General features: G+C 38.5%; 2 protein-coding genes across 9 annotated transcripts in view; one reads left to right on the plus strand and one right to left on the minus strand.

Annotated features, from left to right (window-relative positions):
* The window catches only part of LOC146406184 (uncharacterized), a 40,102-nt gene extending 17,466 nt beyond the window's left edge, over positions 1-22,636 (minus strand). The window contains exons 1-2 of one of the 2 annotated variants that reach the window (XR_014808005.1): positions 3,451-3,533; positions 2,887-3,004 (exon numbers count right to left, since the gene is read on the minus strand). Coding sequence is in view for 1 of the 2 variants with exons in the window: in XM_084964739.1 (XP_084820865.1) it covers positions 3,451-3,550; positions 22,502-22,586 (185 nt within the window). In the remaining variant the exon portion in view is untranslated. Of the gene's footprint in view, positions 1-2,886; positions 3,005-3,450; positions 3,551-22,501 lie in introns of those variants that run through there. The other variant, XM_084964739.1, reaches the window with a different exon arrangement.
* The window catches only part of IMPG1 (interphotoreceptor matrix proteoglycan 1), a 151,897-nt gene continuing 144,127 nt past the window's right edge, over positions 16,578-24,347 (plus strand). For 2 of the 7 annotated variants that reach the window (XR_014807981.1, XM_084964689.1), the window contains exon 1: positions 16,739-17,123. Coding sequence is in view for 6 of the 7 variants with exons in the window: in XM_084964689.1 (XP_084820815.1) it covers positions 17,057-17,123 (67 nt within the window). In the remaining variant the exon portion in view is untranslated. Of the gene's footprint in view, positions 17,124-24,347 lie in introns of all 7 variants that reach the window. The other 5 variants (XM_084964695.1, XM_084964698.1, XM_021092283.2 and 2 more) reach the window with 4 other exon arrangements.

A 24,347-nucleotide genomic window follows, 5' to 3' on the forward strand; every position in this document is an offset into this window, starting at 1 on the left:
CTTTGGAGTGACAGTTGGAATGTTTAGAAATTTTCAACCATTTTACAAGAAATTTGGGCTCTAATTTTACTGCAAGTTAATCTTAACTTTTAATTTTGTTCCTCTCTAACCTCCTTGTCTATTTTTACAAACAATGGATAGAAGACTTACTTGTGTATGTATTCACATGTTATTTTTGTTTTAAAAGTGAAAGCTGCATACATATAATTGTTTATATTTAAATCATACAAATGATATTTGTAAACAATTTTTTATTAATTTATCCAGGTCCTATGTCAACTCTTACAACTTATTTGGTTAGACCTGAAGTTTATGTTTCAATTCATGGATAACAGTATTTTAATTCCATAAACAATTGTGAGTTTTATCATTCTTGGGCTATAAAGTGGGTAGTTTTATGCACTAAATATCTACTGAGATTTGTGGTTGCCAACAGGGAGGGAAGAGGGAGTTGGATGGACTGGGAGTTTGGGGGTAGTAGATACAGATTATTGCATTCAGAATGGATAAACAATGAGGTCCTGCCATGCAGGGAACTATATCCATTCTCTTGGGATAGACTATGATGGAAGATAATATAAGAAAAGGAGTATATATATAAAACTGGGTCACTATGCTATACAGCAGAAATTGACATAACACTGTAAATTATCTACACTCTAATAAAAAAAGATACATTATCCCACATAAAGTAGGTTATAGACATTGTTGAATTCTCACTCGAGAGTTGAGGTCACAAGCTTCACTCAATATTTCTACTGACAGTTCAGAGATGTGAGGTCCCAGCTTGTACTCAGAAACTGGGCAAAAGTTGTTGACTGGCTATTAGACTCTAAGAACGTCCTTAGTCTGCGGCCTGCCTAAGCTTCAGTTTCCTCACGTGCAAAATGATAACATTACCCACCTAATGTGGATAACATCTGACTACACTGATCAAAGTTATGCAATGTTTGTTATTACGGTTGGAGTGTTTTGGCTAATATCTTTTGGCTGGTATCTTTGATTTTTTTAACGTTTTTCAGCCTTTGAGCCAGCAAGCCACTTCAATTTTGTTTTCATTTTCTTTCTTTATTTTCTTTTTTGCCAACCCCTTGGGCATATGGAGTTCCCAGGCCAGGGATTAGATCCCATCCACAGTTATGATCTAAGCTAACACCCTATACCAAGCTGGGGATCGAACCTGCATTCCAGCGCTCCCAAGATGCTGCTGAACCCACTGAGCCATAGCAGAAATTCCTGGTGGTATCATTTTGAAAGATTCTGAACTGGTAACACAGTTTCATTATCTCTGTGTGCACTGTATCACCTTTAGATTGTCAGACCCTCCAGGAAATATGTCTTCTGTTTTCATGCTCTAAAATTCCTTTGATGGAGCTCCCATCATGGCTCAGTGGAAACGAATCTGACTAGCATCCACAAGGACACAGGTTCAATCCCTGGCCTTGCTCAGGGGGTTAAGGATTGGGGTTGCTGTGAGCTGCAGTGTAGGTCAAAGATGCGGCTTGGATCCCACATTTCTGTGGCTGTGTTGCGGGCCAGCAGCTGTAGGTCCAATTCAATCCCTGACCTGGTGACTTCCATATGCCATAGGTGTAGCCCTAAAAACACCAAAAAAAAAAAAATTATATTTTGGCTCAGCTAGCTGATGGACTAATTCTCTCTCATCTTTCACTTCTAGACTACAAAGAGATGTCTCAGTCACTGTCTCTTTCCTGCTACCCATTTACTCAGGGACCTCAACAACTGGGTGCAGGCCCTGGTGGCCACCCAGAGATACCTGTATGTGTGAAGTGGCTCCTAACTGTACAGTCAAGATCTGGGATATCTGGCCACTCAACTTCATCCATGTCCTATAGCCATGGGCAGCAGTGTCTACTCTGTCACCATGATGAGTCACCACAGTGTCTGTGGCACCAGGACAACTTTATCCACCTGCGGGACCTCAAGTCCAAGTATCAGGTATAGGTCGCAGAGGGCCACGTGCGCAGTGTGTGTACCCTAGCAGTCACCTCGATGCCAGACCAGATCAAAGTCTCTGGAACATCCTATGACTAGTCCAAGGACAACACTATCTGGGAGTTCCTGCTGTGGCTCAATGGGATCTGAAGCATCTCTGCCATGCCAGAAAGCAGGTTGATCCCTGGCCCAGCAGAGTGGGTTATAGGATCTGGGGTTGCCACAGCTGCAGTGTAGGTCACAGTTGAGGCCCGGATCCCTGGACTGGAAACTCCATATACCACCAAGCGGCCATAAAAGGAATAAAAAAGAAAGGACAACATGATCTGCATACAGATCGCTGTGCCACTAAGGGAGTGTGACTGCGCTGACCATGTCCCAGAGGCTAGGTCTTCTCAGGGGCTGTGTGGACAGCGCTGCAAGGGGGTAGACTTGCTCACAGAGACTCCAGGCCTGACCTTGGTTTCCACCAGCCCCACCTTAGGCCTGAACCAGGCTGACCACACAAGTGGTCTCAGGGTTCCTGCCTACCCTATGGCACAGGAGGACAGGCTTAGCTGGCTAGACAACTCCCTCCCACCCGACACCCCCACAAGCCTCCCTCCCTCCACTTGGCCCTGTCATCATTTGCTGCCTGGACAATGCCCAGCACCCTCTCCCTGGGGGCCAAGGAAAACACCGGCCCAGTCCCTCTCCCTACCCCACATGTTCTAAGGGCCTTTTCATTCACCTTTTCTACTCTTTTTAGACTACATATAGAGTCGATCCCTTCCTGATTGAAATAAAAGCCACACAGACTGAAACACATTTTAAATAAAGTGCATGCAGATCAACACATTTAAGATATTTTTTTAAGTGACTTGCTTTTCTAGTGTTCAATTTGTAACTGTTTTTCCCCAGGAGGGACTAGTTCCATTTATTCAGCATTACCATATTTATTCCCAAGGACTTGGAGAGGGGCACAGTGGAGAAACAGGGAAGAGCTCTGTGCAAAGAGAAAGGCTGGGCTGCTCTGTGTCCACAAGAACATAGGGCTCATCAAAGGTCTCTGAGAAAAGAGTGAAGATGGATGAGGATTCATCCTTCCCCTACAATTGCCCCCCTCCCACCCCACTCCCACTTTTGTCAGATTCCACCTGCTGCTCCTCCCTTCATTCTGCCCAAGGCAGCTCTTTTTGTTTAATCCTTTAGTCTTGAGCTGACTGCCAGCAGATGATCTGGAGGGTCAATGCAAAAGATGGGAGCTTCCCTTAGATAACATCCCCAATGGTGGTCCATGTATGTATTTCTGGGTTGTTGTTTTTTCACCCCTCCTCCCTAACCTATGGGCAATAATGCAAGAGAAACTCTCTGAGCCACAGTGAATCTTGTGTTAACAAGAAATGTGTTTATTCAAGACACCAAGAAGTACAGACCAGGACATTGGGTTTTTCTCAGAGGTAACAGAAACTATTCTACCCAATCATGGATTTAATACCCATGACACTAACCTACCTGCTACTCCTAGGACTGGTTCCTTCTAGGAGTGGTTCAGCCTCTCCCAGGTAGTCACTCATCTTGATGGTGATGGAAATACCTTGAGAACCCCCTCTGCCTACCAGAAATGGAGAGACAAACAACAATGTGAGCAAAAAGAAACCTGGAGCATGAAGTGGACAGTCGTCCTTCTACCACGTAAAAAAAGTACAAGATTCCAGACAGGGGACGCTTCCAGATTCCTAGGTAGCCACCTACCCACGATGTCCAAAATACTAGATGCCAGGTGGAGGAAAAGACCAAGGCAAACAGTGAACTTTGGATGTGCTAATAAGAAATAGATATTGGTTTTCCTCCCTGTTTGTCACAGAACATCTAAAAACCCTTTGGAATTTCCAGAGAAGAGTGAGAAATGTGTGCTTTGTTATGTTAATGAGGTGACTTAGGACCCCATTTAAGGATGCAGGATGATTGCCAGGGAGCTGATGAGAGGGTTGAAGCTTTTGGCCCCACCCCCTTGACCTCTTGGGAAGGGAGAGGGGCTGGAGATAGAATTCAATCACCAGTGGCCAATAATGTAATCAGTCATACCTAGGGAATAAAGCCTCCATTTGATTGTTCAAGCCCCAAAGGACAAATTTCAGAGAGCTTCTACGTTAGGGGAAATGTAGAGATTTTGGGAGAGTGGTAGACTCAGAGGGCATGGAAGTTCTGCCCCCTTTCCTTAAGCCTTGTCCTATGCATTTCTTCCATCTGGCTGTTCCTGAGTTACATCCTATCACAATAATCTAGTAAGTAAAATATCTCTGTGTTGGGTAAGCCACTCTAGCAAATTAATGGAACCTGAGAAGGGGATCACGGCAGCCTTCACTTTACAGCCAGTAGGTCAGGAGCCCAGGTGACAACCTGGATTGTGATTGTTGTCTGAAATGGGGCAGTGGGGCAGGAGTGGAGTCTTTTAGGACTGAGCCCTTGACCTGTGGGATCTGACACTATCTCCAGGTGAATGGACACTATCTCCAGGTAGATGGATGCCATCTCCAGATAGAAAGTGTAAGTGTCAGAACTTAGATGAATTACAGGACATCCAGCTGGTAGGTGTCCAAGAATTGCTTGTAGGTATAGGGGAAACAACCCCCCCCCCCCACACACACACACACACAGCAGCATGGGTGACCAGAATCCATTAGCTGTTCATTTGTCTGATGAGTATCACTTTCTCAGCTTCTGTTTTCACTCTAGAGGGGACCCAGTAAAGACCAAGAAAGAAACACAGACTTTGAAATTAGATCCAGGTTGAAAACCCTGCTTCACATCTCCTAGTTACCCTCTCAGATCTTCCATCTTCCCATAAAGCAGAACTAAAAATGGGACTTACCTCATAGGGATGCTGGAAAGATAACATCTGTGCATACAAAGGGCCTAACTGAGAGCCTGGCATTTAGTAGGCATTCAAAAAATTATATTTCTTGATTAACAAATGGAATAGTTTCTTTATGATACTCAATGATTCATTTTGGCAACCATTCTTCATTTCTCCTGATTTTGGATGAAGGAATACATTCTGCCCTTTCCATTCTACCTTGTACATTTTAAATGGACCACTGAAATTCTGCCAGAAAATAAAGAGGAATGCTTACCTCTTTAAGAATATAAAATCATTTTTGACAAATAATCATCTTGAAGTACTTCTGGACACACAATTTTAAAAACAGTGCTTAAAGAAAGGCCTGGGGGTCCCAGAAAGCATCATTTCAGGAATAATGAGTGTTTATCATTCTTCCTTGCTTAAATGGCAATTATCAACATTAGTTACTCAGATTTTAGTTAAAAATGGGAAAAACTTAACAATCAAGAGAAACTTTTAAATATTTGTAATTTTAATATTAATTCTCTGCCTTTATAATCATATAATTTGTAACAAAGCAGGACCCTGCAGGGCCTTCCTGGAGACAGACCCCCACACCACATCCCATGTCCCCAGCCTCCTATTTATAGAAAAACTTTAGGCTCCTAGGCTTTCCCTGAGTTCCAAAGAGCAAATTTAATCAGAGCAGTGAAAATGCACAAAGGAGAACAGTCAAGGAAGAGAAAATGATAGTTTAGCTAAAAAAAAAAAGGAGTTCCTGTCGTGGTGCAGTGGTTAACGAATGGGACTAGGAACCATGAGGTTGAGGGTTCAGTCCCTGCCCTTGCTCAGGGGGTTAACGATCCGGTGTTGCCGTGAGCTGTGGTGTAGGTTGCAGACGCGGCTCGGATCCCGCGTTGCTGTGGCTCTGGCATAGGCTAGTGGCTACAGCTCCGATTCGACCCCCTAGCCTGGGAACCTCCATATGCCGCTGGAGCGGCCCAAAGAAATAGCAAAAAGACAAAAAAATAAATAAATAAATAAAGTTTAAAAAAAAAAAAAGGACATATTCCTCTTCAAGGGCCATAAACAATCCTTGGAGCCATACTCTTGAGTTGTTTTGCAGATACTGAAACCCCCACCAGGTAGAAGAAATTAACTGCATGCTGACCACCAGTACATAGACTCCCAGGTCAGCTGGAGCCATAAAATGGATAATGGAAATTCCCAAACATCACCCTGTTACCTCACCACTAACTAATGAGAGAACTGTGCAAGAGCTGATCATGCACCCTGCAACCCACACCCCTAACCTTGCTTTTAAACCCCCTGCCCTGGAGTTCCCGTCGTGGCGCAGTGGTTAACGAATCCGACTAGGAACCATGAGGTCGAGGGTTCGGTCCCTGCCCTTGCTCAGTGGGTTAACGAGCCGGCGTTGCCGTGAGCTGTGGTGTAGGTTGCAGACACGGCTCGGATCCTGCGTTGCTGTGGCTCTGGCATAGGCTGGCAGCTACAGCTCCGATTAGACCCCTAGCCTGGGAAACTCCATATGCTGCGGGAGCGGCCCAAGAAATAGCAAAAAGACAAAAAAAATAAAATAAAATAAAATAAATAAAACCCCTGCCCTGAAAGCCAATGGAGAGTTTGGGTCTTTTGACCATAAGCTCCTTGTTTGTCCCCATGTCAGACACCTTGCAGTGAAAGCTATACCCACCTTCACCACAACCCAGTATCAGCAGATTTGTTTGACTGGGTGCAGGTAAGCTGACCTAAGTTTGATTCGGTAACAATATCATATAGGACGTTTTTAAGAACACAAAAAGTCTACATAGCATTTTCCATTAAACAACATGTTTTTCTAAAGGAGGTTAATAAGTAGTAGTAATCCATAACTTGAAGTTTTTGCTTTTTCTCCTAGAGAAAGAACACTAATATTTCACAAGGTTAGAAGCATAACATGGGGATATACAGCAAACAAAGAGGGAAGGTATTTTGTTACCACCTAACAGCTCTTTAGCCTATATAAGTGTATATTAGAAATATTTATAAATGTATTTATATATAAGTATTATTTATTCTAAGTCCTTATATGATTTTTTCCTATATGCAGTAATTTGAAAAGTAGATTCATCTCTCACCTAGTTTATGTCTCATTTTCAGATACACTATTCTGAATAGGATTCTACACCAACTTGATGATTCTAATTTTCTTTAGATATCACCAAAGCAATCTGTAGTTAAAGATGAGAACTGAAAACCCATTACTCTATGCTGGGTAATACTCTGGATATTCCCCCAAAAATATTAAAGGAATTTTTTTAAGTAGGAAGCCACAACAATAGACAGAGGGTGAAAGGAGAGAACTGCAATAAAATTTTAGAATTTCCACCACATGTAAAGCAATTAGATAATCTGAACCAGTCCTCCTGCTGAAGAAATGTAGAAATGTTGGATGAAATGTAAAATCATCTGATTGAATGGAGCAGAGAGCTAACAAATAGTAAAACATTCCAGAACGGAGATTCACTGGAGGTCAGAATCAAAACAAGTGAGCCTGGAGTTTCCGTCGTGGCTCAGTGATTAACAAATCCAACTAGGAACCATGAGGTTGTGGGTTCGATCCCTGGCCTTGCTCAGTGGGTTAAGGATCCGGGGTTGCTGTGAACTGTGGCATAGGTTGCAGACACGGCTCAAATCCCGAGTTGCTGTGGCTCTGGTGTAGGCCGGTGGCTACAGCTCCAATTCAACCCCTAGCCTGGGAACCTCCATGTGCTGCAGGAGCGGCTCTAGAAAAGGCAAAAAGACAAAAAAAAAAAAAAAAAAAAAAAAACAAGTGAGCCTAGCCTTAGGGGCCACATTTGCCCCAAAGCATTTGCTGATCTGCAAGAAAGAGGTTGAGCAGAGCTTTTGAAAATCTCTCAATAGGAAGGGGACAAAAATTGGAGTCCACAGGTGAACACAAGGGGATCCATACCTTTACCATGTACAACCCAGCCTTTGTGTAGTCTACAAAATCTCCAACCCAGAAATTTTATTAAGCTGATCTTGGATTGCTAGTAATCCCCACTGCTTCCTAGAAGCAAAGGAAAATATTCTCTGGAAGAAAATATCCTGGACTTCAAACTATTTCCGGAAAAATATTTTTATAATTTTAATAAACTTTTTATATTAGAATAAATGCAGACCTAAAGAAAATTGTGAGGATATTAGAGAGCTCCAATATACCCTTATGGGAACATAGTTTCACCTAGTATTGGCATCTTCCATTATTAATGGTGCATTTTTTACATTTAATGAACTGGTATTGATACTTGAAGCCCATTAACTGAAACCTATATTTTTCTCAGATTTTCCTAGGTTTTTTTTAATTTTAATTAAAGTAATAGTTGGTTTACAATGTTGTGCCAATTTCTGCTGTATAGCAAAGTTACCCAGTGATACCCACACACACACACACACACACACACACATATATACATTCCCTTTCTTATATTACCTCCCATCATGATCTATCCCAAAAGACTGGATATAGTTCTCTGTTCTATACACAGGGATCTCATTGCTTATCCATTCTAAATGTAATAGTTTGCTCCTTCTAACCCCGAATTCCTAGTCCATCCCAATCCCTCTTCTCCCACCTTTGGCAACCTCAAGTCTATTCTCTATGTCTGAGTCTGTTTCTTTTTGTAGATAGGTTCATTGTGCCATATTTTAGATTCCACATATAAGTAATATCATATGGTATTTGTCTTTCTCTTTCTGACTGACTTCACTGAGTATGAGAATCTCTAGTTGTATTCATGTTGCTGTGAATGGCACTATTTTGTTCTTTTTATGGCTGAGTATTATTCCATTGTGTATATGTGCCACATCTCCTTACATTCATCTGATAATGGACATTTAGATTGTTTCCATGCCTTGGCTATTGTAGTTTTTTTTTTTTTAATTTTAACTTAATATCCTTTTTCTGTTCCAGGATCCCATTCAGGACACCACATTACATTTAGTTGCTATGTCTCCTTAGAAAAATCTTGACTTGTGACAGTTTCTCAGACTTCTGCTGTTTCTGCTGACCTTGGCAATTTTGAGGAGAGCCACAAGCACCTGGTAGGATGTACCTCAATTGGCATTTGTCTGATGTTTTTCTCATGATTGATTTGGGGTTAACGGTTTTTTGGAGGAAGACCACAAAAGTAAAGTGTCCTTCCCACTATAGCTAAGAAGGAAGCACAGTGTCAACATGACCACCTTGTTGATGTTGACCTTGATCAAAGGTTGTATATGTCAGGATCTCCACTCTAAATCTACTCTTTTCTTCCCTTTTTTCCATCTTGTACTCTTTAGAAGGAAGCCACTACACACAGGTCACACTTAAGGAGTGAGAGTTATGCTCCATTCCCTGGAGTAGGGAGTTATCTACATAAATTATTTGGAATTGTTCTCTATGGTATATTTGTCTATTCTCCCCACTTTTATTCATGTATTAAATAATTTATCTGTAACAGCATGGACTTGTGATAATTATTTTACACTTATAATCCAATTCTACTTTATTCCTAAAATTGTGTCAGTGTTGACCATTGGGGGCCTTTTCTGTTGGCTCCTGTGTCCCTTTGACATTTTTGCATGGACATAACATTTTCAGGTCTGTTGGGTAAATAGCTTGGAGTGTGATTGCTGTAAGATTATGTTTAGTTTTATAAAAAAAAAAAATTTAAACTGCTGAATTGTCTTCTAAAATGCCTATACCAATTTGCATTCCCACCGGTAATGAGTGGTGCTCCACATCTTTGCCAGTTAATTGATAGTGTCAGTTTTTAAAAAAAAATTTCAGTTATCCTAATATGTAGTAGTGGTATCTCATTGAAATTTCAATTTGCATTTCCTAATGACAAATGATGTTGAGAAACTTTCATATGCTTATTTTCCATCTGCATATCTTCTTTGACAGAGTGTCTGAATCAGATCTTTGGCTCATTTTCAACTGAGTTGTTAGATTTTTTTATTGTTGAGTTTTAAGCTCACTTTGTATCTTTTGGATACATGTCTTATATCAGAAATGTGTTTTGCAGGATTTCCCTTGTGGTGCAGTAAGTTAAGGATCCAGTGTTGTCATTGCAGTGGTTGGGTCACTGCTGTGGCTCAAGGTTCTATCCTTGGTCCAGGAACTTACATGTGACAAGATGTGGTGAAAACAAAAAGAAATGTATTTTGCAAATATTTTCTCCCAGTTCAGAGCTTATCTTGTAATTTTGTTTATAGTTTCTTTACCAGAGCAGAAGTTTTTCATTTTAATAAAATCCAACATCATGTTTTTCTTTCATAGATCATGTTTTTGTCTTGTATCTAAAGTCTCATCACCAAGCCTAAGGTCACTAAGATTTTCTTCTGTATTTTCTTATAGAATTTTATATACATTTTTCATTTATGTGCATGATTCATTTTTACTTCACTTCCATGTAAGGTGTAATGTTTGAGTCTAGCTCCATTTTTTGTTTTTTATAGGGGGTGTGTGTGTGTGTGTGTGTGTGTGTATAGGTTCTTAAGGCACCATTTGTTGAAAAGACACTCCTTTAACCACTGAATTGCTTTTTCACTTTTGTCCAAAATCAATCAACTTCATTTGTGTGGGCCCTTCCGCTCTCCTTTGTGTCTATGCTTTCACCAATACCATGCTGTCTTGCTCACTATAGTATGATTCTTAAAATATAATGTTTCATTTATAATAAGAAAAATAATAACTTATAGAAGGAGATAAGAAAATAACATTAAAAAATAAGAAAAGCAAGACAATAGAAACAACCACCACAGCTCCAGAAGAACTCAGAATCACCAAAATTATTCTTTCTGTATAATAAGATAAAAGACAAGATTAAAAATTTTAACACAGAGGCATAAGTTATTTTTTTAAAAAATATGAAGCAGACTTGAAAAAGAACCAAGTATGTCAGGAAACAAGTTTCTACAATCTTTTCTTAGTCTCTCTGTTTCTATTTTCTATACTAAAAACTCCATCTTCTCCTGCTTTAACTTTACCATATATTCCTGCTTGAAAAGCAGTCACAGTGCTGGCAAATGACTTAAACTTAAGAACAAAGACCCAAAGATATAAGTTATTTATGTGGTCAGCTGAATGCATAGGTCTAGGCATGCCAGACCCGTTCAGATAGTCACGCCATATGCACAGCATGATATGTCCTCTTAAGAATAAGAGGAAGATGAGCCTCATGGCCCCAAGGGGTTTATAAGGGCCCATTAGCAGGATATGCATTAGCAAGGAGAATGAGGTACAAACCTATCTGGCAATGAGGCAATCTGGGTTGCTGCAGATAGGCATGCTGTCTACAAAAGCACAATGGTAATTCTCTAGACGCTATGCATAGTTAGCTGATGCCAAGCTTCCTCAATGCTAGTAATTGTTAAATGCCTAAAGGTCAGAATAAAAGCTTAGCCAGCTACCGGCTATATGACTTTTAAAACAATAAAAAAAAAAAACCTATATCCTGTCCCTATAGCCCCCTCCTCACTTGACGTAATCCTAAAGAGCACTATAAAAGCAGTGTGGCTTCTTGAGGCAGGGCTCTTGGTCCCTGAGACCTTGAGTCCCCCAGTTTCCACCTTTAATTAAGATAAATGTCTCTATGTCTTGTTTTATGTTAACTTTTTCTTAAATTTTACAGCACCTGTTCTTCAGCCCTCACCTGCTGAGCTGGTCTCGACACAAGTGGAAATCCCAGAACTGAAAAATACAATGACTAAAAATTAGGAACAATGAATTATACCCAGCTGAAGAGGAAATAGTGAAATAAAAGATGAGTAGATGTAATGAAAGCAAGAGGGAGGAAAAGGGTCTGAAAAACATGAGGATATGAGATACACAGATTTTATGATAAAGGTGAAACTTCAGAACAGTAGGGAAAACAATGAGCTTTCCAATAAATGGTGGTGGAACAAGTAAAAGCAAGCAAAAGTGCTTATTGGTGGCAGACTTAGAAAGACACATCTTAAACTGGCAGCAGATAAAGCTCAGAAACAATCCAATTTACACATACATATTTAAAAAAAAAGACATACCATGTTATTTCTGGAAATTGGGGTAAATTAACAGAAGAGTTGGATTAAAATAGAAAGATGAATTGAAGTATCTAATAATCACTTAAAGCTCCAACTCCCTTACCCCATTCCATTCATTTGTGTAACTGTCTCTTTTCACCCACAGAAGGCCGAAAGTTTATTTTCTGGACAGGGTAAAACTCTGGACTCTTCAATATTTGGCCTCATTTGAGAATGAAAACAGGAAGATTAAATTAAAATATACATGAGAATATTAAGACCCAAGCCCCAGAACTTTTTCTCCACCCATGTACTGATATATTGGGAGTTAGGCCATATCCTAAAATCAAGAGATGAAAAGGAAAGGAAAGAATAAAGAAAAAAAAGAGAGAGAGAGATGAGAGTAGTCTTTTCTAGAATATCTGACCACTTGAAGAGGAAATATTTAAAGATAATGACTTCAGGTGTTCTGGAAAAGGGGTTGCCAGATAATATCAGATAAAAATATAGAATTCGCAGTTAAATTTGAATCTTACATAAGCAAATAATTTCATTATATGTCACATGCAATACTTGTGACATATTTATATTTAAAAATATATTTTTATCTTGAGTTTAACTGAGTATCCTATAATTTATTGGTCAGCACTAAGAAGGAAGTATATCAGCCTAATAAATCTACATTGAAAGCCACAGTTCATAAGTTTGAAACTTATGCAGAAAACTTTTCATCAGCTATTTACAGACTTAAAGATAAGTAAGTAGTCAGCTAAGGATTACTAGATATTTGACCAAATTGTCAAGCACAAAAGATAGAAAACAAAAAAAGAAGAAATTTAAAATGCAGCTTGGATGAAACAGAGACTACAAAAGAAGAAATTCCTTTTGAGACCTTTTTTTAATATCTTTAAAGAAATAAAGGAAATTATATCCCTGAAATTCTGAAACAGTATCTTATTAAAATATTTAAAAAGAAAGGAATTTTAAAACAAAAAACACCAAAAACAATTCTTCAGAAATCATAAATGACAGTAAAAATTTAAAAAGCAAATAAAGGTTAAAAGATTAAGTTGGGGAAATATTTTAGAAATGAGAATGCAAAGAGTAAGAGGAAAATAGAGGCATGAATTTGAAAAGTTAAAAACACAGTTCAAGAATGCCACCATCCCAATAACATGGATTTCAGACAGAGAGAACACAGGAAATAAAAGATAGAAATCATATACCTAAAAGAGGTTTTCAATAACTGAAGAACATGAATACCTAGATTAGGTTTTCTAAATCCCCACACTGTAGATTAAAACAGACCCACGACCAGAGAGAGTACCATACAAAATCAGAACACTGGAGACAAAGATTCTAGAAGCTTCTGGAGAGGAAAATATCCTAAACAAAGAATTAATAACAAAACAGGCATCAGATTAGTAGCACAGGAGGATAGGAAGACAATGAACTAATTAATGTCTTCAATATTCGAAGTGAATGTTATTTCCAACCAGAATTCTTTTTTGGTTGGGGGGTGTGTGGCATGCACCTGCAGCGTGCAGAAGTTCTGGGTTGGGTGTTGAACCCCCACCACAGCAGTGACAACATGGCATCCTTAACCACTAGGCCACCAGAGAAGTTCTCCAACTAGAATTCCATATCCAGTTGTCTTAGATCTTTTGGGCTGCAATAAGAGTACTGTAGATTGGGTAGCTCATAAACAACAAAAATTTATTTCTGACTGTTTTGGAGGCTGGGAAGTGCAAGACCAAGGTGCAGGCATATTCGGTGTCTAATGAGAGCCCACTTCCTAGTTCATAGGGGGTAGTCTTTCTACTGTGTCCTCATGTGGCAAAAGGAGCAAGGGGGCTCTTTGGCTCCTCTTTTATAAGGGACTAATCCCATTCATGAGGACTTTGCCTTCACTGACCCAATCATACCCCAAAGACTCCTCTTCCAAATACCATCTCACTGGGGTTAGTTTTCAGCACATGAATTTTGGGAGGATATATTGAATCTATAGCACTGGCCAAACTCTCCATCGAGTATGTGGATAGATGGAAGCCATTGTCAAACATCGAAGGTTTCAAATTTATCTACTGTGACTTCCTGTCAATAAGCTAGCCGAACACATGCTCTGCTAAAACAAGAGAATAAATTAAGAAGGAAGACAACATCAGGTCTGGAAGCCATGCGATCCAACACAGAGATCTGAAGGAATCCCCAGAATGATTGTGGAAGGAGATCCCCAGATTACTGCCTGCAAGAGGTTGGAGAGCTCCAAGGAAGATGAAGCTACATGAGGAGGAAATGTACACATCTGGGGTAACATTTTGGGATACTGGAGAGTTTTGTATGTGGAAAACTTAGGGAGGAAAAAGTGAACAGTTGCAAAAGTCACCATAGTGAGTATGGGTTAACAGTCTAGGTGCCTAAGACTGACATGGGATTAATCTCTAAAATACACAAACATCTCATAGACCTTTTTTTTTTTGGCTTTTGCTTTTTTGCTTTCTAAGGCTGTACCCACCACATAGAAGTTCTCAGGCTAGGGGTCAAATTGGAGCTGCAGCTACACCACAGCCACAGCAATGCCAGATCCAAGCCACATCTTTGACCTGCACCACAGCTTATGGCAATACTGGATCTCCACTGAGCAGGGCCAGAGATCAAACCCATATCCTCATGGACACTAGTTGGATTTGTTACTCCTGAGTCACAGCAGGAACTCCCTCATACAGCTTTATATCAAAAAAACAATCAACCCAATTTAAAAAATGGGCAGAAGACCTAAATAGACAACTCTCTAAAGAAGACAGACAGATGGCCAAAAAGCACATAAAAAGATGTTCAACATCACTAATTATTAGAGAAATACAAATCCAAACCACAATGAGGTTATCACCTTACACCAGTCAGAATGGCCATCATCAAAAATCTACAAATAATAAATGCTGGAGAGGGTGTGGGGGAAAGGGAACCCTGCTACACTGTTGGTGAAAATATAAATTGGTGTAGCCCTATAGGGAATATTGTGGAAGTTTCTTAAAAAACTAAAAATAGAACTACTGTATGATCCAGCAATCCCATTCCTGGGCATATATCCAGAGAAAACCATAATGTAAAAAGATACATGCATCTCAATGTTCATTGTAGCACTATTCACAAAGTCAAGACATGGAAGCAACCTAAATGTCCATCAACAGAGGACTGGATAAAGATGTAATGCATAGACGAGGGAATGTTACTCAGCCATAAAAAAGAATGAAATCATGCCATTGGCAGCAACACGGATGCAACTAGAAATTATCATGTTAAGTGAAGTAAGTCAGACAGAAAAAGACAAATGTCGGATGGAAATCCTGTGAAATCAGATTGTTATGATCATTATACAACTACAGATGTGATAAATTCATTTGAGTAATAAAAAAATAAAAATAAATAAAGAGATACAGATAATAATCATGATAAAAAAAAAAACTGTAAATGAATGCTGGATTTTTCCCATCAGGCAATTGCCTCATTGCCTTGCTACACCATGAACACCTGATACTTTAGAAAATGTTCATATTTGTCATCACCACGGACATGAAAGAAAAACATTTCTTCATAAATGTGTTAATGAAATTTCTACAATAATGAAAATGGCATGAATTAAAATGCTATTAAAAATTTTTTTCTGTTAAAAAAAAGAAAAAGACAAATGTCATATGTGATCACTAATATGTGGAATGTAATAAAAAGTGGTACAAAACTTACAAAACAAAAGCAGACTCAATGATTTTGAAACCAAACTTATGTTTACCAAAGGGGAAATGTGGCAAGTGGGTTGGGATTGACTATACACACTACTATATATAAAATAGATGGACAATAAGGACCTACTGTACAGCCCAGGGAAATCTACTCAATACTGAGTAATAACCTATATGGGAAAAGAATCTGAAAAGGAATGGCATATGCATAACTGATTTATTTTGCTGTATGCCTGAAATTAACACAATTTTGTAAGTCAACTATAATCCAACAAATTTAAAAAAAAAAAAAGAGTATGGGCTCCTGAACAAGGCTCTTTGGATTCAAATCCTGGCCCTGCTTTGTAGACCTTAATTTTTTCAAATATAAAACAGAGCTGGTAGTATTTACCTCATAACATAATTGTATTGAGGATTATATGAGAAATCTACAGAAATCTCTAAGATCATTGTCATCACAGCATGAGGGATCAATACATGCCAGTAATCCCAGCATACTCCAGGCTCAGCTACATGCAGTGTGTACACAGCCATAATAATCTAAAATTGAATATTCAATAAACTGAAAATATAATAAAATCGAGGCAGATGGAAGGATAAGATTAGTACATGTTTATGAGGGTGGGGAGGGTTTGCAGGGGGAGGGGAGATAAAGTCTCAATATTCATTATTTGATAATGCCTGAAAGCGAAAAACAAACAAAAAACAGTAATGGAAGCATGCTATTTCGAGGTAAGAATGAGACTGGAAGAATTAGCTTACAGGAAGAAAAGTGGTTGCACCATTATCCTTCACAAAGCTTGTATAACTAATGGACTCCATACCCTCTGAGTATGAATAACAGATTTAAAATTTTTAAACCAGACCTGAACTAAAAAGTTCATCTGGATATTATGCCAGAAAGACAGCAGTTTACAAAGCAGTACAATTCTACAAGAATGGATACAGGTTTGCTTTCTCTGGAGTCAAAGATATTGAATAACCACATACTTCCAGAGGCAGCAACTCAGCACCTTCAATGGCTGTTCCTTGTGCATTGTCATTTTGGAAAGTCTTTGACCCTGTCATACTTCTTCTGCATTTGGCAGGACTTCCCCTGGCTCTCTGTGTCACAGTAACAGGTGAATAACTACAGAAAAAAAGATCCTTCTGTCTCTGGACACTTGTTTATAATGGCATTCAGGGTCCCGGAGCTAGGCTGACAGATGCTCTTCCAGAAGGTTAATGAGATAAAGGTTCCTCCAGCTGACCCTTAAGCAGAGATTACACCCAAGGGGAAGATAAGGAGATTATTCCAGAAGCAGGCACTGCCTCATGTTCTTCATAAATTAGCACCCTCAGAAAGGTAAACCAAGAAGGTCACCCTCACTCAGCTGACATCAATAGTTAATTATTTTTCATATTGCTGTCATTTTATTTTTTTAAATGAGATTTTGGGCTGTTCTGTAATTGTTGCCAGAATTACCAATGCACAAAAGCCAGAATGTATTTGGAAACTAGAAGGGCTATTTTTGTTCTTTGGATTTTTCTCCAAGTTCAAGGAATCAAAGGTAAGTTATTTGAATGTTTGTTTATTTTTTAATTGCTTATAGATAAAATCTGTGTACAGAGACAAATACTCAAAGTGAATTAAGGCCTCTCAAAGAGCTCATCTGGGGTAGGCCCTGAATAAATTCATTGACTGACTGAATGATTGTTAGAAATGTTTTTCACTTGATTGAATGTTTACTACAGAATGTTAATTGCAATTTATTTTAAAATAGGAGTGACGAAGGCATCCTATTTACTCCTATAAAACACTGAATACCCATTCTTATCATTAATTTCAACAACATTAGTAGGGCTATTAAAAAATGAAATACTTTATCACCTATAATTAGACAGAAAATGTATTTTTTACCTTCTTATAGTTAAATCATGAGTTGCTTTCCCTTGGAAAATAGCAAGTATGCTTTATCCTCAGAGTTCATGATGATGAGCTACTTAGAAATTTAGTTGCTTATGAAATTATATGCAGAAAAGAACTGCATGTTTTATGGCAAAACTTCAAGTGAATCTAAAATTAAAGCAAGCCACAAAACAGGCACATTTAAGAAAAACAATGTATTAAAAAATTTACTGTTGAAGAAATCTTTGCTTTTTTATGTATAAGCCTGATCATTATAACACACTTGATCTTTTTAAAACATTCGAAATCAATAATCTTCTGTTCTTCTCTAAGGATAATGTAGCTTTGGACATTAACTGAGCATTGATTTTAAAATGCCCATAGAAAAGTAAAACATGTAGTTGTTTATATCTGATCCTGTCAGTTATTTTATTGGTTGCATTTGAAAGGAGAAGAAAATTTCTGGAAAAGGTTATATGAAAATTCCTCTATGTTTTGCTACCTAAAAATGATAATGGAAGAAGCAAAAGTTTTATTTACCTTCCCTTTCAAGTGTCAATTATATATATATATATATGTTTAAATTTACAAAAAACATTTTAATTAGAAACAAATGATGGGATTCCAGTATTCTCTGAGCTTAACCTGCTAAAACAAACCAATGTGTCTGTTTCAGAAATTTGACCAATCAAATCAGCTTTAGTTTTGTTTGGTTTAATTAATTATATTAATTCAATTAGCTATTTTTCCTATTCTCATATACTACATATTAACTATTACAAATAGCATAATTATATACAGAAAAGTAAATGAAACAAGCTCACCAAAAAACTACAACTTGTTATATGCCTCTATCTAGGAAACAAAGTATTAAAACTGCATAATAAAAAATCTTTACGTGTTTACTTGTTCGAGGCTTTTTATTCTGTAAGAATCTCAGATCTGAATTTCTGTTAATCTTTAGTGAAGTCTACAATATTTAGAGTTTATGTACTTCAGCCAGACTGGTTTCCCATTTGTGACTAATTAACCATCATGAGTGTATTTACATAGAAAATGCTTTGGGGAGAGAGTTCAGTGCAACTAGCTGTTGAACATAAAAATTGAGTGTTTATAAAGTCAGGAATTTCTTTTTAAAAAACCTATAGATTATTTGAAAAATCAAAAGATATGAAAAACTATCCATAGTACACCTATCCAAACACAACTTATTCTGGCATCGTCAATATGTTTCCTCAGTCTTTTTTCTATGCTTTTACGTAATTTTTGCATGATTGCAATTCTACACACCACTTATATGAGGCTTTTACACATCTATTGCACCATATTAATGTTCTACATTGCTATCTTGTTTTAACAAGCATTATTTTATTGGCTGCATAATGTTCCTTTCAATTACTATATCATGATTTCCTTTATCTAAATACTCAACAGAGAAATAATTGTTTTTAATTATTTTGTTATTATGAATAAATTTGCAATGATTATCTTTGTGCATAAGCCTCTCTCATTATTTAGGATCCTCTCTCAGTGTTTAGTGGATTTTTTTAGCATAAATCCACTAAAGCAAGATTATTGGGTCAATGCAATATAAACAGTTTTAAGGTATTTGACGCATATGGCCAAATTTCTCCTCAAAAGCTTTCTTATGCCTGTAGGTAATTTTCCCTAATTGGATTCTGCAAGCAGAGTGTTTGCCACATACCCAAAAGATAGTGTTAAAAGATTCAGACATCCCAATATTTCAAAAGCTTTCCTTTAAACTTTCCAGATTCCAAATGTACTTCTTCCACTGACACACAAAAATAAAATGGTTTCAATTTCAAAACATTCATTAAAGAAAATTGTTTAGTACAACAAAAATCAGTTCAATAGTTCCAAAGAACAACTGCTTCATCAAGACACCAAGGCTCCTCTCTTTGGTATGCATAATGGGAATACCAGTTTCTTCTGATGTGTACAGCACTGCTTATGCTCTTACCTTTCCATTTCACATAAATAATTTCATCTAATTGCTTGTGACATTCTGATGTGTGGGAGAAAGAGAAGAGAGAAAATCCGCCCTTAGCAAACCTCAAAATGGAAACGCTATTTATCAGAGTACAGGCGTTTTTGCATTACATTTGGTTATACTAAATGAAACCTTTAACTAAGTTATTATTAGTTCACCAAGGTAGGGTAATTATTTTAGTAACTGTGAAATGTCAGGAAGTTTGCATTTGAAGACACTCCAGTTCCTGCTAATCGTTTACTACTGGGATATGTTTTCGTTTCACAAAATCACCCAGGAAGGTATTTTCCCTTATTGCGGTTCCATGAACAGAGAACAAAGCTTCATTTGTATTCCTGAGATACCTGTCCAATAACACTCATATTAACTTTGCAGCTCCTATCTTTTTTCATTTCTGCTACAGTCTCAGAACAGCATAATTTAAAAGGTTCAAGGCAAGGTTTTTTTGGTTCAATTATATTGGAAAAGATGTCCTTAGAATTGAAGGTGTGTAAATTGAAGACACCTTTCAACTGAACAAACTGTGGCTAGCACACCTCAGACCATTTATCAGATTACTTGCTTTCAAATCAAAAAGCAATTGCTGCCTTGTGACCCTTCCATGCTTATTTTGCCGATCACACTAAAGGGCTCTGACTTTATTACACGTGTGAGCTAATTAGGCAGCGTTGACATGACCTATTGCTTTCTTGGCCATTTCTGTCAATCATGAGCCTGCGCCACCTTAAATATCAACCACATTTGTAAGACTAGTCCTCTCTGCAAACAGATCCTGTATACCTTCAGTGCCTCTCTCAGGTTCACAGATTTTAGGCTGTTTTAAAAATAATCCATCTGAGGCAAAAAAGTTTGTTTTTCACAATAGTCTCCAGTTTGATATTCTAATTCAGCAGATTTGTGGAAGTGGCCATAATCAAACTCCTGACCTCATCACTGTCCTGGGAAGTATCAAACTCCAGGGTGACAAGAGTTTCCATCCATGCCACCCATCCTGGCTTCAGCGTAGGAAAGTCACTGGCTCAGCTGTGGGGAAGCAACTGGTTAGATCAACCATTGGAACACCAGAATGCAGCTTGTTGAAAGGAAGGAGAGTGTGACGTTCAACCTTCCAGAGCAGATGGTTTTCAGCAACCACTGGGTCTGAGCTTCCTGTCTGAGAGTGGGAGACGGTCACCAGAATTTTAGCCTCACAAATCAGGAGCACCAAGTCAGATCTAACCATTTTCCTAAGGGAGGAAGGTGTGCTTTTTGCTCTGGGTCCAAGGCAACCGGCAGGCGTAAGCTTATCCTACAGTGAGTTGCTGTGGTTGACTGGCAGAACTGCAGTAATGATAATTCGTATATGGAAATGCCATTGTCAAGTCTGAACTACAGCGTGCGTTGCTAGGATTATTGATTTAGCATGTACTCCCACTGTTGTACCTCTCTTCTGGCCACAGTGAAGGTGGGAAGAATAGGAAAGAGCTACAAAGCAGCGATAAATATTTCTAAGGCGATGGCTGTATTCAGTAGAAAAATATTCTCCCATTTTCTTTCAGTCAATCATTCCTGAGGAAACAGGGTCTCTCTGTGTGCCTTTGGAAAGTCATCTTCATCCATTCCAGCTTGGGTTTCTTCATCCAGCTACATTTAGTCCCCTCACCCACCATGACTGACCTCTATTTTCATAATTGTTCCCCCAGGAGAAGGGTTAAAGGAAAGTAAAGCAAAAGAAATCATATAGAGAAAAGTCAGAACCTTGAAATTAGTGAAAATTTCCACTTCAGAAATAGATGAACTTCATACAGAAAATAACATGTGTAGGGCAAATTTGTCAGTCTTACAGCTCCTGCTGTGTTTACAAACAATTAGAAGCTACATTTAATTAAGCTCAACTATGAAACCCAAGGGCATTGTTACTAAACCACTGTAGTCAGTTCAGACCTGATCCAAATACCTTGTGGACAGCAGTCATATTAACAGTGCTTTACCTTAGTATTGTATTTTTCTTGTAAAAGCTCATGTTTTAATTAATGTTATTTCTTAAGATTTCACTGGTTGGTAGACAATGTGGTGATTTCTAGTCAGGAGCCTAAGACAAAGAATGCTAAGTAATGTTCCTAAAATCATTCGAAGTAAGAAGGTTAGAACCAAAGCTGGGATTTGAGCTGTATCCTGTCCTATCTTCTTAGTCTATTAATCAGCTCTGTATAATATAATGAGCGCAATGAATATGGTTTTTACTCCTAAATCAAAAGCCAACTTTCCTCTGCTCACAGCAGCAGATGATTGCTGGTTCCAGGCCATCCCTAACATCTATTTGCATGACTGATCTCAGGAATGCTGGCCACATCCTTCTGCCCCACCCTGAAAATGGAAATACCAATTTTAGGAGTTCTGTTACTCATTAAGGAAGGAATGTGACATTCTGAACTCTTTGGAGAAGTAGAGGTGTTTATTCACAGTGTCATTTTATATACCCACTGAAGCTCTGAGTTTAGTGGCAAGTGACAAGATTGTGCTATGTATCCAAAGGCAGAACCCGGCCAAATGAGTGTGATTAGACACAGTGGGAAAGCCTCTTCTGAACCAAAAATACCTGCCTATCAAAACACTGAAATTTCACCTCTAGGTTTGCAATGTTTCCAGAATCCAGGTACGCAATTCTGAAATTCTCCTTTCTAATAATCATCCTTTCTTTCATGGAATGTGATTTTCACAGTTACCTAAACCACCCCAATCCCTCAGCCTCTCCCAGTTTCTCCAGTTCTTCAGCCCATTTGGGCCTCACCCATCTTCACATTAATCCTAGGTCCTGGGATCCACTCTGGACCTCCCTTGGCAAACTTCTTGTTAGTACAACAGAAACTTAGTCCTTTACCTTCTGCCCCACTCCACCTTGCAAAATTTCAGCTTTCACTTTTTCCACTCTCTTTCCTGAGCTACTAAGTTTCACTGGAGAAGGCCAAATAAAAGAGGGTTTTTATCAAACAAACGAATGCACTGTAACTTGAATCAGGCCCTCCATGCTATTCCACAGCCATACTCACCTCTGATCCCCAGATCCCTGCCCCAGGCTGATTTCCAAAGTTTTCCTTTCTCCTTGAACCTGCGGCCTGATTCTCCCTCCTTCATGACAGCACAGTGAAGAGCAAAGGCTTCAAGGTTTGTACAGGACTATATTCAACACGGCACACAGCAGCACGAGGAGGTCTGTCACTGAGTGGCTACATGACCTTGGCAAATTGCTCAGTCCCATTCTTCTCTCCATTTTATGGTTTCTCATCTATAAAAAAGAAATAACAATAGCAGTGTCTGCTTCATTGGGCTGTAATGTAATGAACATAAGTGAAATAACATCTATGAAGCTCTTAGAGAGGTATCTACAAAATCACTCAACAAGTGCCAGCTTCTACAAAGCGACTATGTTTACAGTCAGCGTTACTATTACGGCCTCCTCCTACCTACTAAGAGTGAAGGCATTTGATTTCATTTGACGTCTCTTCTTTCCACTTCAAAGATTTTCTGCATCCATCCTAACTCTTCACACTCTCTCTTATTTCAGGGGGAAGAAAAAGATTTTGTATCTTTGCTAATGTTATTTCTATCTATCTATAATGTTAATTCCATTTACAACCACCTCCAAGGCCTTTCTCTGCCTGTCTCCTTTTCCTCTAACTTCAGTTTCCTGGCCTGGAGACTTTCATCCAGTGTTTCTCAACATTAGTAAAAACACCAATGCTGGAAGCCTTGAAGATTCTGATTTAAATTGTCTGGAGTGGGATCCAAGCTAGTAAGGAGGTTAAAAGACAGAAGTAGTAAAAATCCTCCATATCTACAATAAGCAGTTAAGGGATACACAAAATAAGTAGATGCAAAATGTCAAAAACTGTCATCAGGAGGGGAGGAGAGCACATATGCAAGACTGTTAAAAATGCAGTTAAAATTAAGGGATCAGCAACTCAAAATAAATCAGATAGATAGATAGATAGATAGATAGATAGATAGATAGATAGATAGATAGTAGATAGATAGATACATATACAAAAACTTCATGGTAATAGATAGATAGATAGATAGATATACAAAAACTTCATGGTAACCACAAACCAAAAATCTGTAACAGATATACATACACAAAAGAAAAATGAATCCAGGAGTTCCCATTGTGGTTCAGCAGATTACCAACTTGACTAGTATCCATGAGGACGTGAGTTTGATCCCTGGCCCTGCTTAGTAGGCTAAAGGCATTGCTGTGGCTGTGGTGTCGGCTGACAGCTGTAGCTCCAATTGGACCCCTAACCTGGGAACTTCCACATGCCACAGGTGTGGCCCTAAGAACAAAAATAAACAAACAAACAAAAAAAAATCCAGAACAATTAACAAAATGCTGATAAAAACAAGCTAGAAAAATTGTGAGAGAAAAAAAACTATTCAGGTTATCCTTTTATGAAGCCAGGTTTGAGAAGCTTGATTTATTGCCCTTCTGGAAAGATGTAATAAGTGGGTCATTATGTTATGAACCACCAGGGAATGTGTTTTATTCTCATAACTTTTTTTTTTTTTTTAGTAAATGTTATATCACAAATACATTTCCAGTTGGAAGGAAGGGTCTCATGATTTAATAGGTTGAATGATTTGTATAATCATTCCATATTGTTTCATTTTTTTTAACCATTTCACATAAAACATCACTGAATGTATTCAGGCATAGATAGGTTATAGGAATATGTATTTTGAAAATGCTGCACCTGGGATTTCCCATTGTGGCTCAGCAGAAACGAGTCTGACTAGCATCCATGAGGACACAAATTTGACCCCTGGCTTCACTCAGTGGGTTAAGGATATGGCATTGCTGTGAGCTGTGGTGTAGGTCACAGACTCAGCTCAGATCCC

The sequence above is a fragment of the Sus scrofa genome, chromosome 1 (assembly GCF_054392235.1).
Source record: "Sus scrofa isolate SSC_HxYL_T2T_F1_AM1 chromosome 1, Sscrofa_HxYL_maternal_Yorkshire_Landrace_v2.0, whole genome shotgun sequence".
NCBI lineage: Eukaryota > Metazoa > Chordata > Mammalia > Artiodactyla > Suidae > Sus > Sus scrofa.